This window comes from Gopherus flavomarginatus, chromosome 2, assembly GCF_025201925.1.
Source record: "Gopherus flavomarginatus isolate rGopFla2 chromosome 2, rGopFla2.mat.asm, whole genome shotgun sequence".
NCBI lineage: Eukaryota > Metazoa > Chordata > Testudines > Testudinidae > Gopherus > Gopherus flavomarginatus.
In genome coordinates this window covers 252607448-252624203 of record NC_066618.1, presented here as the reverse complement: position 1 = coordinate 252624203, position 16756 = coordinate 252607448, and the positions used below count along the sequence as shown (strand labels likewise).

General features: G+C 39.8%; 1 protein-coding gene across 1 annotated transcript in view; it reads right to left on the bottom strand.

Moving 5' to 3' along the window:
• CNBD1 (cyclic nucleotide binding domain containing 1) overlaps nt 1-16756 on the bottom strand; it is a 301514-nt gene that overhangs the window by 130001 nt on the left and 154757 nt on the right. Inside the window, exons 5-6 of the mRNA XM_050941062.1 lie at nt 12628-12773; nt 6554-6711 (exon numbers count right to left, since the gene is read on the bottom strand). Of these exons, the coding sequence (XP_050797019.1) occupies nt 6554-6711; nt 12628-12773 (304 nt within the window). The remainder of the gene's footprint in view (nt 1-6553; nt 6712-12627; nt 12774-16756) is intronic.

Here is a 16756-nt window from a genome sequence, read left to right as displayed (position 1 = left end):
GCCATTCACAGTCTTTGTTTAATCCTGAGCTGATGTGCCAAATTTACAGATGAACTGAAGCTCAGCAGTTTCTCTTTGAAGTCTGGTCCTGAAGTTTTTTTGCTGCAGGATGGCCACCTTAATATCTGTTATTGTGTGGCCAGGGAGGTTGAAGTGTTCTCCTACAAGTTTTTGTATATTGCCATTCCTAATATCTGATTTGTGCCCATTTATCCTTTTCCGTAGAGACTATCCAGTTTGGCCGATGTACATAGCAGAGGGGCATTGCTGGCATATGATGGCATATAAAGGCAAAAATTATCATCAAATGTTTTAATATCTTTGTTAAGCATTAGGGCCATGTTTTGTAGCATCAGTTGATATGCATTAAAAGTTGGGAAAGAATATCTCATCTGTGATTTAATATACTGCATAACAAACTGTAGCTGGATGCTTAAGTTACAGCTAAGAAAAACAATCTTCCATGACAGCCATCTCCAACATTTTTGAAGCTGACTGACAGAGAAAATCAGTTAGTACCTTGAAAAGCACAGACAGGCATTAAGTGTATATCAGAAGGTTTCTAAGAGGAGATAAGCTTCTTTATAACTTTCATAAATTTATGATGTCCTACTTTAAAAGGATGCATCTTGCAAACATAAATCTCACAGTGACAGGTTTACAGTAACTCCAGTGGCTTCACGGAGCTGGGCCCATACTCAGAAGGGCCTGTTCTGCTTGCACTGTGCCCCGAGACCCTGCTGGCTCCCCCTGCCCACCACTTGCTCCTCTTGGCCTGCGTGCCAGCTGGCCGAAGGCTCCTCTCTTCCCCCTGCCCTTATCCCACTGCTCCTCTCAGTCCCCTGTCCAGACCCCAGTGCACCCTCCAGCTCTGAGGAGTCTCTGCTTTCCACCACCTGTGGGGACCCACCTGTCTCCCCGAAGCTGAGCCGCCTTGGACTGGTGCAGAAGCCTGGCCAATCTCAGCCAGGTGTGTGTGTTTGTGGGGGAAGACAGTGTGGAGGGCTTGACTGGGGCCCTCCAGGCAAGTGCATCTTGAGGGACCCTGGCCGGGGCAGGTCCTGGCCTGGCTAATCGCGCCACTCCCTAGGGGATGGAGTGATTCCCGGCCCTGGGACCAGACCTGGCTGACCTGCTAGCTCATCCTGGCAGACACAGTCACCTCCCAGCATGGCCGGTAAGCAAGGCTGGAGGCAGGGGTTAGGGGAATGGGTCTGTGGCAGTATGGGGGGGTGCTGGTATGTGAAGGGGCAGGGAGGATCTATGTGTGTTGGGGCACTAGGGTGTGGGGGTTCTGTGTGGGGGGTGCTGGGCAGTTGTGGTGGGGCTGTGGGCAGGGGTGGTGTTGTGCAGGGCACTGTGCATTTGTGGGTGGGTCGGAGGGAGTGCTAGGATAGTGGGTCTGGGGGGCCTCTGCCCATAGGGAGTGTTGGGCGGTGGGGGGGAGGGCTGTATGGTGTGGCATGGGCCTACCCCTGAGGGGAAGGGGTATGCTGGCAGTACAGGACTGGGCAGGCACTATGCAACTGGCAACTGCCGGTTTGTAAATAGTGCCCTCGCATTGGGCAGAGCGAGGACGCCCCTGCCATGCAATGCTCCATTGCTCCTCACTCCAGGGACTGACCTCCCCCCGCCATGTTCCATTGCCTTCATGGGGGCCCACAAAGATGTTTGGCGCCAGGCCCACAAAAAGTTAATCCGGCCCTGAATCTGTAGCAAGGAAAGCACATACTAGATAAAGTCCGTTGCACTACACATTGAAACTAGTGCTCTAAAATTAGTTCAGCAAAGTAGTTACCAGAAGCAATGGTTTTATTTAATAGAGGCTTGACAATCAAACCATTTTTATACATAAATATGTTGGTTTTGTGAGCCATAAATCTGGGAGTCTAGCTTATGAATAAGGGAACTTTAGAACAAATGGTCTCTCTCCTGTTGTTCATAAACTCCTGACAGCAACAGTTCCTTTACTCAGAAGTCAAATGGCCATACTAATGAGTAGGGTGCTAAATATTTCTTTCTTCTTGATAAGTTACTCTGAGAGAAAATACACTGAAATGGAAAGACCTGTGACAAAACAGACTGAGAACAAACACGCCTATCATAATCAGTGGGAAGCTATCACATTCTCCATGGTCCACGTCACACTTGTTTCAGATTTATATTGGGACATTATATACGTTTCTGATCCACTTGACAATAGCCAAATGAAGTTTCTTGTTAGTAAACAGTGACAATCCTGAGGGTCCATGCATAAAATGCACTGCCTAAAGGATAAGCAATGATTCTCATTTAAATAATTAACAAAGTACAATTGTTGGATTGGGTGAGTGGCATGATACTTTACCTACAGTGACACAAAGGCCAGGACTGTCACCAAACACATTAAAGGGGTCTTTTCCTAATATTCTGAGTAAATAGTTGGCACACCTGTGGCAATCTGTCAGAAAGATTCAATTTAGAGCGGACAGAATAAGGGAGAATTGATCTTGCCTCCCTGCCATTCTGCTCAAGGTCAGTTGTTTTATTCTAGTGGGATGGCATAAGGAATTCTGAATGACCCCTTTTTGCAAAGCATCAGCTCTAGATCCTGAAGGCATTTGTAATTTATTCATTGTTTGTTTTGATGAGACAAGCAATATGAGAGACAATATACTTAAAATACTTGAAAGGTAAACCTAACCGCCTCAATCACAGCAGGCTGATGTAAACTTCTTGTAGTTTGTAAGTGACAAGACCATCCACAAAAAATCAAATAACTTCCCCAAACCTCTAAGTGCCAATCTGAATGATTCAACCTATACAGCAAGAAGGACAGGAGATTCCAATTTTCTCAGAAATAATTTTCACATTATTCCCACAACATTGACAGTATAACTGCAGTAGGATTAACTCCGTTTACCTTCCATGGTCATGCCTAAAATTATAGCAATACCAAATGCTGCTGTATTAAAAGCTCTATCACCTTTTTCTTAACCAAACCTCTAGATTTGAACATTTAAATACCTCATTGTAGTAACTCACATACAAGCGTACTGAACAACTGGTAGGTAATCTTGTCAACTGGTCACTTGGGAAGAACATTTTATAAGACAAATTTGCTCTAAACCAGTTAGCTCCTTTTTGGGAAATAGGTAGAAAAGAGAGGTTAAACTTTCACATGTAATTGCATGGTTTATATAATTTGGAGTAACAAATAATTCATTAAAAGGGGAATTGTGCAGAAATTTAGGGTAAAAATTTCAAAAGCCCCTAAATCTCCTTGAAAATCAATGGGACTTAGACATCTAAGTTCTTAAAGCACTTTTGAAAATGTTCTCCTCAGTGTATGATGTGGAAGATTAAACAATTTTGTTACTTTGAGAAACAAATAGAAAAACATCTTATCTCAAAATTATATTTTAAAGAAAAAGAAAGACTATGCCACAAGACATACAAAAAGAGATACATTTACCAGCTACAACCTGTAATCAAAATGAATTGCTTGAATTGTCAGCTGTCTCAAAAAAATCTTCAATACAAATTCTTCAAATGGAGCACCTGCCAATACACTGTGCATGTATAGCTGGGGCCTCAAACATGCTGAGCACCCACAGCTTTCAATGACTTAAACTGATGTGTCAGTGCTCAATACCTCTGAAAATGATGCCCTTAGCAACTAATGACCACCTAATAATCACTTCCCTATTAAGAGAAGTGATTATGCACCTCTATTAGGCACTAGTGAGGCCACACCTAGAGTATTATGTCCAGTTTTGGTCCCCACACTACAGAAAGGATGTGGACAAATTGGTGTCCAGTGGAGGGCAATTAAAATGTTTAGGGGGCTGAGGCATCACTTATGAGGAGAGGCTGAGGATGATTTAGTTGGTGGAGGTCCTGCTTTGAGCAGGGGATTGGACTAGATGACCTCCTGAGGTCTCTTCCAACCCTAATATTTTATGATTCTATGACATGGCCACTTTGACAGAGCACAGAACCATCTGAAACTGAGTTGTGAATATCACCTGATGTATAGAATAAGATATGTTCAAACATCAAAAATTCTGCCACTCACGTAAATATTCATTGTCCAACTATACTGAAAGAAGGACAGGAGACATTTGATGTGGTATTAATCAGGCCACAACTTTTTTATTAGATGTATGGGACTACCTATCAGTGTAGGTAACCCCATCTTCATTCCATAATTAACTGGAGGGCTTCCACCAGCTCCCCCTGCTTTTCCATCCAGGTCCCCCCCAGCCAATGTATTGCTGGGACATTCTCATCTACCCCCACATTGGAGGGTGAAGGTAGGCTATGAGAAACAGGGGTTGGCTCCCTACTGCACCTATCATAGGATCCCTAACCCCACCCTGTTTCATTCCTTTAATGAACACCTCTTGTTAAGTCCTTTTCCAAGCCATTTATCTGGTCACTGTATACCTTTCCTATTGAGTACCTTCACCAGACAGCTGCCTCACACTTATATAATGAGTTGCAACATACAGCCTACCTTGCCATGCATGAAAGTCCTTCCTGAACCCATTGTGGAGAAGGCAAAAAACCCAACTCCATCTAGGCCAATTAGGTGGTGAGGGAAAAATTCTTTCCCAGCCTCTCCTAAAAAGAGGCAGCTAGCGGACTGCCCACAGCAGGACTTGACCAAGCCTATTATTTTAACAACTAAAGGGGAGGGAAGGTAGATGATGCCTCAGCCTGCTCTGTGCAAAAAGGGGGCTTCATGCAGAGGGCAGCGCCTTTTAAATCCTTCCATCCTTCCAAGGGATGAGTCAGCTTTACCACACTGGTCCCTTATCATGTTTTGCAGCAGTTTTCCTCTTCTCCACCCCACCCCCAGCCATAAAGCATCCCGTTATTTGGCCAGCCAGCCAAATTCTCCTCCCCTCCCTACTTAAAGGTGTGATGCACTCAGTTTATTTAACACAAACTAAATTGGATTATTATAAAGGGGGGCAACAGACAACTTGCCTAATATTTTCCATGATAAAAGATTCTATGCACTAAATGAGGCAGGTGTCCTATGGAAAAAAATATTGTGTGATCATGTAATTAAAGATGGTCTCAGAATGGTTATGAACAACAAGGCAGAATTAAGGTTTGCACAGGCAAACTAAAATCTGGCACTTTATAACTTCAAGGGTTTGATTTTCAAACCTAAAAAATTTTATTATCTGGTATTTTTTGTACGTAATAGATAGTATACTGGAGCCCTTGTCAAAAATACTCTGATGTTGCAGCTAGCGATACATGATGCCATTGTTATACTAAGGAACTCTCCTGCTTGGGAATGTCTTAAGTTTAAATAGTTTGACAGAAATTGCATCATCTGGAATAACACAACTGTAGTCTTAGATCCACCACTGAACCCTAATTGCTTTATTCTTGGAGATTTGTCTATTCACCATGACATTATAAGCAACAAAGTAAAATAAATGAGTTTTGTGTGCTTTGCTGATGGCAAAGAAATGACTATTTATAAAACAGAAATCATCGGTCAGCGATTGGAAATTAGTGACCTATCTTCAATAGAAAAAGATCTTTCAAAATATTGGATAATATTGGTACTCTCAGTAACTTCTGAATTAATTCCAGAAGTGTTTATAAGTGTATATTTGCTAGCGCGTGTCTGTGTACCATCCTATGTATGGCGCAACCTTGTTTATCCAATGAGCTAAGGGGACAGCCTATTCCTTTGGGTACTCAACATCTGGACAACCAGGGGTTTACTGCTCCACAGACTTTGCAATCTATGCTTCAGGATCCAACAGAGTACTGTCTGGCTTCCTCAAGGCAAAGAGTAAGTCTATGGGTTTAAATGCAGGTGTGTATGTTTTGCTTTATTTTTGTAGGGCAAGGGGTTTTTTGTTGTGTTTGGGGCTTTTTTACACATAGGGAAAATTTGCTGTGCTGAAACCCTTAGGCGTTTATGAGGTTCAGGGCACACACCTTTCTTTAGAGAGTCTTGATGCACTGAAACTTATAAGAGACTAAGATTTTCTGTGAATATACATTATCCAGCCAGCTTCCCTGGGTCCAATAGGCTCAGCAGAGTACAGTAGTCAAAGAGCCCTTGTCTTACTGTGTTCTGCTGGATTTATCTGCTTTGGGAAAGCTGACCAGCAGTCTTTAGAGATCTGAAGCTTGCTTGTCTGAAAGCACGCTGTTATTTGAAACAGATAAGGACATGAAACTGATTCAGATAAATTTAGGTAAATGAGAATTTATATATGTGATGTTTATGTATTTAAGGCTGTGCTGAACTCTCTCTTTGTATGTGTATATCTACATATATAATTATAGTGTTACATAATATTCACTTATATAAAATTCATGGCACTTTATAGACAATTAAAAAGACCACTCCTAGCCCCAAAGAAAAGAGCTTAAAGGTAAGTTGAGCAGAGTGCATCAAAGGATCACAAAGGGGAGGAGCTATTTTATGTACCTGTAGAACTGACAAAATTCCTTCTTGAATCAATATAAACATCCTAATTAGGTTTCTCTATACTGTTCATTATTTCAATAGAGTATCTCTATCATAGCTTACCATTGTTCGGCCTGAAAAACCAAACATAGTAGCTTGACTAGGAGTTGGCATTGCTACACATGATGAATCAAAGTCTTCTCCAAGCATTCTTTTGTAACACCTTGCTTGAGGCTTAGCAGAGCCTTTCAATATGGCATAGAAACCTTGATTTCCAACAACTGAAATTAAAAACAAAACAAGACTTTCATATCTCAGTCTATTATAGATTGTTTAACACATGTACTGGGCTCCCTTCATTTTAACATGATCTTTGTGTTGTTTGCAATAATAATAAAGTTCCTAGACATTACTTACAAAAACATACAAAGAAAAATACTTCAAATTTAGAAAAATATCTACACTAGGAATATCCATAACCTGTGTGTGGTTTACAAAAGAACTAATATTCTCTCATTTAAAAAACAAACCAAATAAAAAAAATCAAACAAAAAGAAGTGAAGTGCATAGAGGGGTCTATGAGGGAAAAGTCAAGAAACCTACACAGTATTGTACTGTGCCACTGCTATTTCACAGCTATCAAAGAATAACTGGTCCCTCTGTTTTTGACAGATAGTCACAGCATCCTAGACAGTAGGACATTCTAATCAAGCAATAGGGCTACTTCTTATTTAAGGACTGACATTCTTATTTAAGTCAGGTAGCAGCTCTGCATCATAATGCTGAGAATCATTGCACAGATATATAATTTTAATCTGATTATGTTTAATGCTTGTTTTTATTGAGGTTATAAACTAAGTGTTTCATTGCACTGACAAGCAGTCTCTCTTAATGCAATCTAAGAGCAAAAACTTTGGGGCTCAAATATTTAGAATATTTAACACTTTACACAAAAATATTAAATCAAAAGTATTTTAAATGTAATTTATTATAATTTGTAAATTTAGAAAATGCACCTATCAGACTTTTGTAAGTCCAGGTACAAATGATACTTTAAACAACTAAACAATCTCAATTTAGTCCAAGGTAAGTTAAAGGACTCCAGTTGAGTCAAAGCATAAAGCTATGGTAGACACCCAGTTCTCACATTTGGGGATTCCTATCAGCAGCTGGATGTCTAAATACTTATTTTAAATGCCTGTGTACCAGTTTGAAGGACTAAATGAAGATGTTCATAGATGTTATGGAGTACACAAAAAGCTGCAATGACTTTAAGGTTTCACAGGCATTTAGGTTGTGCCATTTCACTTCTAGGCTTCTCCATTTCTACTTCTGTACCCCCAAAAGCACACATAACAATCATTTTGGGACCACTGAAGCAGAAGATGAAGCATTGTTTGCCAGCACCATAGTTTGTGAACGGCTTTATCAGCCAATGCAGAAAAGAGTAGGTTAGGTCCCCATTAATCATAGTTGGTAGAGAAACACCAATAGTGTCCCTGTTGGGTTGAGACAGTAGTGTTCCTTTCCCACCTGCCTCTTCTTGTACAAGCTGTAATTCTTTAGTTTAATTTTCTTGCATCATGAACTTTGCTTACTCTTATCCACAGGTGGAGCAGCTCTCATCTGAGTAGTTTTGTGGGGCAAGAAAGTAAAGAGGGAGCTAAGTCAGCCACAGATGACCCTGCCACTTGCTGCCAGTTCAGAGAACCACAAAGTTGTCCCACCAGAGGAAAAAGCTTTTCTTGCCTTGTAGTCTGTCCTCCTCATGGAAATGCAAATGAAAAAAAAATGCCTCTGTATCTAACCTCAGAGAGCTGTTACTCTACATTTTGACCAGGTCAAGCACCAAATTACAGAAGTTGAAGGATGCAGTAACATAAAGAAACAGAAAGACCCGTCTGGCTGAAAATGGGCACTATGACCCATGAGACAGAGGACTTTTAGTTTTTTCAACAAGAATTTGAAAATCTAAAATGGAACAGAGGGCTAGCAAGATAGCCTCTTCACCCCCAAGGATATCTGAAAGAGACTGGAACAAAGGACAGTAACCACAGGAGGTGTGAGTGATTGCTGGATCCAGACTAGAAGGAGACTAGTCTGTAAAAGGAAGCTTATTAGAACTGGTGAGGTATTATCTGTATTCAGTTTTCTTAGACATAGACTTGGGTGTTCTATTTTACTTTACTTGGTAATTCACTTTGTTCTGTCTGCTGCTACTTGGAACCACTTACATCCTACTTTCTGTATTTAATAAAATCACTTTTTACTTATTAACCCAGAATATGTATTAATACCCGGGGGCGGGGGGCAAACAGCTGTGCACACCTCTCTATCAGTATAATAGAGGGTGAACAATTCATGAGTTTACCCTGTATAAACTTTATACAGGGTAAAACAGATTTATTTGGGGTTTGGACCCCACAGGGAGTTGGGCATCTGTGTGTTAAAAACAGGAACACTTCTGTAAGTTGCGTTCAGTTAGGTCTGCAGCTTTTGGGCACATGGTTCAGATCCTGGGTCTGTGTTGGAGCACAGTGCTCTTTAAAAATTCCCATAGTCCTTAGCCACTGTCAACACTCTATGGAATAGCTGAGCAGCATGTCCCAGAAGGCACTCACTAAAACACAGATAACCAATTTGCTAAGTTCAGAGAGAAAATATGACTGATGGCAGAAAAGCTGCTGTGTAAACACAAACCACGCTGTGTTACTTGTAACCAATTAAGCTGACTGTGCCTCTTTGGATAGGTCATCATAGTTGTAGCTGTAAAGTAGATTAGTCCCACCAGCACTCATTGTCAAGAAATGTGTATTTCAATCAGTCCTAAATACCCTTTATTCAGTTCCATCCATCACACTAATTCAACCCCCATGCATCACAATTTTTCACCCTCTTTGGTGTTGACATTCTTAAAATATTTTTAGATGATTCAGTTCATTTAATCTTTCCTCATAAGTCAATCCCACAAACTCATAATCATTTCTGTTGTTTTTCTCCAAATTCCCTTTCATTTATAAGCCTCTCTGTGACATTAAGATGCCCACATTTCTATGCAGTATTTTAGGTAATGCCTGAAAGGCAACACCCTATCCTGAGACATGAAGTGACTGAATTAACAGTCCAAAATTGTATTACTATATCCTGCTGCAAGCTCATGTTCAATTAATTGACCACTACCACCTCATAAGTCTCTTTTGGCATTACTGCTTTTCCAGTGTCTCCGTCCTGTATGAATATCTTTGTTTTGGAGTATTTTTGACGAGAGGTGCTAATATGCTATTTTCTAGTGCCAAACCTTATTTTGTTATACATTTCTAAATTCTCAAAGACCTTTTCTATTACTTCTTCTCTTGATTAGTGCCTCTAACACCTCTTAATTTTGTATCTGCAAATATAAGGCCAGATTCTGCCACCTTTATGTTGAACTCACTGGGACTACTCACCTGCTTAAAGTCATGTATATGCATGAGTCTATCCAGGATCAGAGCCTAACTCCACAAGTAGTCCCACTGAAACCAAGGTAAACCTTAATCACAAAGTAACAACAGCAAACCCTTTGGTGAAAAAGCCATTGAGAGATCTCTCTTCTTGTATGTGCAAAGCACACACTCAGATTAGAAAAACAATATCTATATTCCTTTAAATACATAGAATTACCAAATGTTAAAATAAAAGGTAATCTTTTAGGGGTCATTATTTTCTTTTGCCCATATAAGTGGCATATAACCTCACAACTGCTATATTTTTATATGTATGGTTAATGCAGAACAGAAGATGAGATATTACAAAAAAGTATAATAAAATAGTCAATTAAAACACAATAGTTGTGAACCCTTAGAAAGTTAGCAAGCCTTTTGGGCTTTATACAGCACCCACTGATGCCAACGGGAAATGTTTCATTGATTTAATGTATGCAGGACAGGTCCCTTGATATATGTCAAAGTTCTCTGATAGAAATCAAAAAATGTTACACCTTTAGTACTTCCAAAGAGATACCGGGAAAGCAAATTAGTGTAGAATCCCTTGTTATAGAATTTGTTAGACTGTGTAAGAAAAAAGCATGGTTTTCCTGAACTGTTCTCTGAAAGATAATCTTCTGAGATTAAAAACATGTCTGGCATGTATTAATTGTATCGAGTCTGTTTTACTTAGTATAAAATCATTTTAGTGTTTATTTTTGGGTCATAGCACTGAATTAGATTGAAAATGTTGCTTAGCCATGTTCAAAGAACTGGAAAAGATTGCACAATTGATGCAAAGCAGCTTTGTCTTTAAGGCAGTATGTGACAGGCTGAGTCATTAAGATTAGCTTTTATCTCATACACAGCTTGGTGATAAGCAATTTTAGCCACCATTTTACACCACATTGTGATTTTGAATTAACTGTTGCAAAATCAATAGAGCACCCAATCTAAAGTAACATGAATGTCCCAGTGACCAAGATATGTACAGTAATTCACAGTGGAGTCCTTGATTCTTTCAAATGTATATAGTGAATCAAGATGCCAATTTTCATGACTATCATTTGAGTCACTAGCTTTGACTTTAAATTTGTCCTATTTATTATCTCTACTTCATTATGCAAATGTAGTTCCTGCCTGCTCACATTCTAGTTCAATCTGCCTGTTAATTACACAGCAATGCTGTAATGTAAGCTGCTTGGTTCTGAGTTCCGTGCTTTGATTTCCATATTCACTTTAGATATATTGTTTCAAACATTTAAAGGAAGACTGGAATGATGATTGGAATGCAATGATTAAGAATAAATGGATCCGTTGGATCAAACGAGGCCTACTCTTAGACCTGTACTGATATAATCCTATTGCTAACCTCTGATATACCAGACAGTTTTACAGGAGGATATGAGTTTTAACTGTTCTCTCTCTCTTTTTTTTTTTTTTTTTTGGTACAGTGTGTAGTCTGATGAACACATGTGCCAAAAGAGTTAACCTAGCCAAAGACAGTATGCTTTATATATATATATATATATATATATATATATATATATATATATATCGCTACTTTATTTTAGGACTGCTAAACAAACGTATTTATTAGCCAATTACTTCTAATTTTCACACCTCTACTCACTCCCAAAAGGGACCTCTCAATTTTTCTTTTAAATTAAACTTTCTCCTCCCACTCTTGTTTCGTGGAATGAGTACAAACCAAGAGATCATACTTTATTTTATGTATTATCAGACTAATGCCACAATAAGGCTATACAACATTAAGCATCATTGCTCTGACGATAGATAACTCAGAGTGATTTGCTTTCAGAATGTATTTTACAGCAAGACTGTCCCCTCACTAGAATATATCATAAGAGCAACGGCACTTTGTATTATCCATCACCACAGCAATGGCGCTTGGTTATATCCATCATAAAAGCAATGGCACTTAATGTTATACATCAAAGCAATGGTATTCTGATGATGTACAATACAAAACAGCATGCCTTGATGACATGGCTATAACACAAGGTTGGTCTAATTTGGAAGAAGCTATTAGAAGTTTTCGAAAAGAAAAACTTCATGAACTTTTAAAAGTCTAATCTGCAAGGCTTTTATATTATATCTCCCATTATATAAATTACAATATGTCTTTCTGAATTTCTACTTCTCAAGGATTGGAGAGAATCATTAGTAGGAATGACATTTCTCACTACAATATAGTTATAGGAGTACAAACAGCTCCCTAATATAGGGCAGGATTAGAAAGGGGTCAGGTTGGGCATCCAAAAATTAAGGCACCTAATATCACTAATCTCTGTTTAAAATTTTGGCTAGTATTTCTGATTTGTAGTTACTGAGTACTGTTCAGAATCTGCAGGTCCTGCTAGAAGCAGATTTCTTGCAGAAGGATACAACAAACACCCTTGTAGGTTTCTAGTATGACTAGAACTTTTAAACGTGCCTAAAATTCACTCTAAAAATGAAAAAAAATAAAACCTACCTTTTCCCAGAATTTTTTAATGTGGAAATTTATTTTCCTCTCAAAGCATAACTAATCTACCCTTGACAACACCTTCACAGTCTTTTTGAACGACAAGAATGTGTCTCATCCCAGAAGCATATCCCTAACAGATTGCGATATATGCAAAGATACAGAATATATGTTTCAGCACCTGGAAGAGCAATCTATTTGTATTTTATAACCAGATAAGAAAATCATCATGACAGATCCATTGCTACCTGTGCTTCCTTTTGCCCAGTATTCCTTGATGGTACACATGCTGAGTTCCTTCAGTTCTTCATCAGAAAGCTGAGCCCTGATGTCAGGAATGAGCTTCATCATCTCATACACTGTGTTATGTTCTTTGACAGATCTTAGAATGGGGCTGCAAAATAATTTATTAATATACATCAGGATGTAATGCATTTGGGAGATTCGATCTATATAATTTGCTATCTAGTCAAAATCATTTATTGTTTTGTTTGCAGATACGTTTGAATATTAGACATCACTTCTGCTACAGAGGTCCACTGTGCCTTAGCTAGCATTGATTTAACTATAGTGAACACAATACTGTTTTCCAGTTCATCACACTTTTCTTTACATTAGGCATAACCAATTCCATTTCAACTACTACTTAACTGAGATGCTCTACATTAGCAGCAAAGAATCCTGTGGCACCTTATAGACTAACAGAGGTTTTGGAGCATGAGCTTTCGTGGGTGAATACCCACTTCCTCAGATGCATGTAATGGAAATATCCAGGGGCAGGTATATATATGTGTGCTAGCAAGCAAGCTAGAGATAACGAGGTCAGTTCAATCAGGGAGGATGAGGCCCTGTTCTAGCAGTTGAGGTGTGAAAACCAAGAGAGGAGAAACTGGTTCTGTAATTGGCAAGCCATTCACAGTCTTTGTTCAATCCTGAGCTGATGGTGTCAAATTTGCAGATGAACTGAAGCTCAGCAGTTTCTCTTTGAAGTCTGGTCCTGAAGTTTTTTTGCTGCAGGATGGCCACCTTAAGGTCTGCTATAGTGTGGCCAGGGAGGTTGAAGTGCTCTCCTACAGGTTTTTGTATATTGCCATTCCTAATGTCTGATTTGTGTCCATTTATCCTTTTCCGTAGAGACTGTCCAGTTTGGCCGATGTACATAGCAGAGGGGCATTGCTGGCATATGATGGCGTATATTACATTGGTGGATGTGCAGGTGAATGAACCAGTGATGGTGTGGCTGATCTGGTTAGGTCCTGTGATGGTGTCGCTGGTGTAGATATGTGGGCAGAGCTGGCATCGAGGTTTGTTGCATGGATTGGTTCCTGAGCTAGAGTTATTATGGTGTGGTGTGCAGTTACTGGTGAGAATATGTTTCAGGTTGGCAGGTTGTCTGTGGGCAAGGATTGGCCTGCCACCCAAGGCCTGTGAAAGTGTGGGATCATTGTCCAGGATGGGTTGTAGATTTCTGTTAGTCTATAAGGTGCCACAGGATTCTTTGCTGCTTTTACAGATCCAGACTAACACGGCTACCCTCTGATGCTCTACATTGTAAATTTATGGCCTTGGGCCATAAGAATATTATGTCACCATATAACATTTTGAGATCTTGTCAGAAACATATGTGCAATAATTATTCATTTTACAAACATAACATTAATTAACTTCCTGTATAAATTCAGGAGGCTACATAAGAATTACAGCTTATTTACTTAGTGCAGTAATGAAAGTATCTGAAAGTCACAGGGTATTAAAAGTAGTTCCATCACAGAAGTATAAATCATGTATCATTACTACAGTACTGACTTAGCAGTAATCCCATTCATTATTGGCTCTGTTGGGTTTAGCTTTTGTAATGCTCTCAGTTAAAGAAATTTTACACACTGATACTCAGCACTGTGAAACTGAACATTTCTTCCCATCTTGCTGTGTGCCAAACTTCTCCCCTATAGATAGTTCCTCTTACAATAAATGAACCAAATAAAAGTAATGTTTAGTTTTAAATATTCAGACTGAGAAAGTTAAATAATGTACACTATGTAAAGTGGAACACTATTGTGCCTATTTAATTATGTTCAAAAGGAAGATCAGCCTTTTGGTGGGGGAAAAGAGTGCGCTGCAGAAAAAGGAATCAAGGGCTTGATTCAAAGCATACTGAAATGACTCAGTTTTTCCACTGAATTTTAAGAGCTTTGGATCAGGCCTCAAAAGTGAACAGTTAAATCTCTACTGTGAGAAAGCACACTTTACAGAGGAAGGGGAATATTTAATCTCACAGGTATTAAATTTCATGCTTCCAGATATTGAACCAATTTATGGACTTGTTCAATATTTCATTACTAATCTTAAATCTAGGAAACAGAAATTAAAATAGAGTGGTTTTATGCTCACCAATTAATATCCCCTTGCTCATTAATAAACACTTCCCCTCCTATCTGTACTCTAGTTTACTCTGTTGCTCCCAACTGCTCGTTATACTTTTTCTCTTTTTAAAAAGATAGTTTTTGTATTGTGACCTAAAGGTAAATAGAAGCAAGTGAAAGGTTTATGTTCAGTGATGCTCAGATCAAAGCGTTAGTTAATTTAAAATATGGAAGAGAATTCTTCAAATCCCTTTTAACTTGATGCAAATATTATCTATACCTTCTCATACCTGTAGCTATAAACTATTTGCTCAGCCAAAACAGATTATAAAGTCAATCCAACTTTGCGCTCGTATTTGCAGCTCACTTCCTCCCTGATGCTTGCTCCTTGCAGTGGCTTCTCCCCTGTCCCACATGGGATGGGTTCTACATTCTTTTTTGTGGTGCCTGGTGCCTCCACCCATTGTCCCTGGGACACAAGTGGTCCTGTCCCTTGGGAAAATGAATAATGCTACCCCTGCTGGCAAGGAGCATAAAACCCAGTTCACAAAAAACAAAGAAATGATGCACTCAGAAACAACAATATACCAAAGGGGAGCTTTATCGAAAGCAAGAAAATAGACACTGGGGAAAGAAAGGGTTAGGGTTAATAAATAAATATTGAACATTAACCACTCAGCAAATCTGCCGCCTCTGAACACTCAGTGTTTATCCCAACCCCAGCTCCCTCTCTGGCACTTTCCCAGGCAGATGGTATGTTGAGGATGAGTCCAGAGACGAGTGCTTCATTGTTGTGAATGGTGGCCAGCTTAATGAAAAGTGTCTTCTTACGGTGTCTTTGCCTCTTCGTGGGACAGATACTTCTCTTGGCTCCCTGGTCTGGAGTTCTGGCGTGCTCTTGGTAGCCAGTGCCAGGTCAGACTTCTGATACTCTCGACACTGGTCTCTGCAGGGCTGGAACTGTCTGATCCTTGTGCTCAGTCCCACAGAAGTTCAAAGACTCCGTTTGGGGGAGGGGGAGTTAATCAGAGAGTTCTTGAGCTGTTCTGCTTCTCTCTCATCAACACTCAAAAATTCCTGAATCTAAACCTAGTTCCTTTGTTTGTGAGTCAGGCTGTCCCCTCCCACTGAGGGGGCGAGCAGCCCTGGCTCATTATTGGCCCATAAAACTGCTTGTCCCTGTCAACCTATGCAGAAGTCTCTCTATTGGCCTAATCCGAAGTTTCTAGTCCATTCTGTTCCGCCCCTGACTCCAAGTATGCTGGGAAGCGGTGTTAGAGGGATCTGCTAGCCATTACAGTTGCAGTCCCTTGGTTAGGCCCCCCTAGAGCAGTGGTGAGCAACCTGCAGCTCATCAGGGTAATCTGATTGCGGGCCACAAGACATTTTGTGGACATTGACCGTCCGCAGGCACCACCCTGTGCAGCTCCCAGTGGCTGCAGTTCTCTGTCACTGGCCAACAGGAGCTGTGGGAAGTGGCGACCAGCATGTCCCTGCAGTCGCTGCTTCCCACAACCCTTCTTGAAATATGCAGCAATGAATGGAGATTGAGTAATTGTACACATAAGGAGCCCACTATCAGTGGATAAGGAACAGTATGCTACTCAAACTTTGTAACTCAAAGTAACTAAAAATATAATTCTATCCTCTGCACAGAATGAGTTTGACACACCTACCCCTAATGCATGTTGTCCCAGGGGTATCCACAGTGCCTGCTAGGCATCTGGAGAATTAAAAGTAGCATTGTGATGTCACAAGTGGGAGCCAAGGTATTTGTTCAGTTGAAAATCATATCAGATGCCATAGAACATGTTCAGAAATATTATTTCAATTGCTTATAATATTATCCATGGAGTTTTTAAAATTTAGTATGTTTTAAAGTTTAGCCATTTTTAGTAATATGTAAAATTATCCATATAGAAAAAAGATGGTCAGAATTGTTTTGAAGTGGGACTATTATATTTTTTTCCTTCTTGTCACTTTAAAGTGGCTTAAGGGATTTTGTTCAAGCATT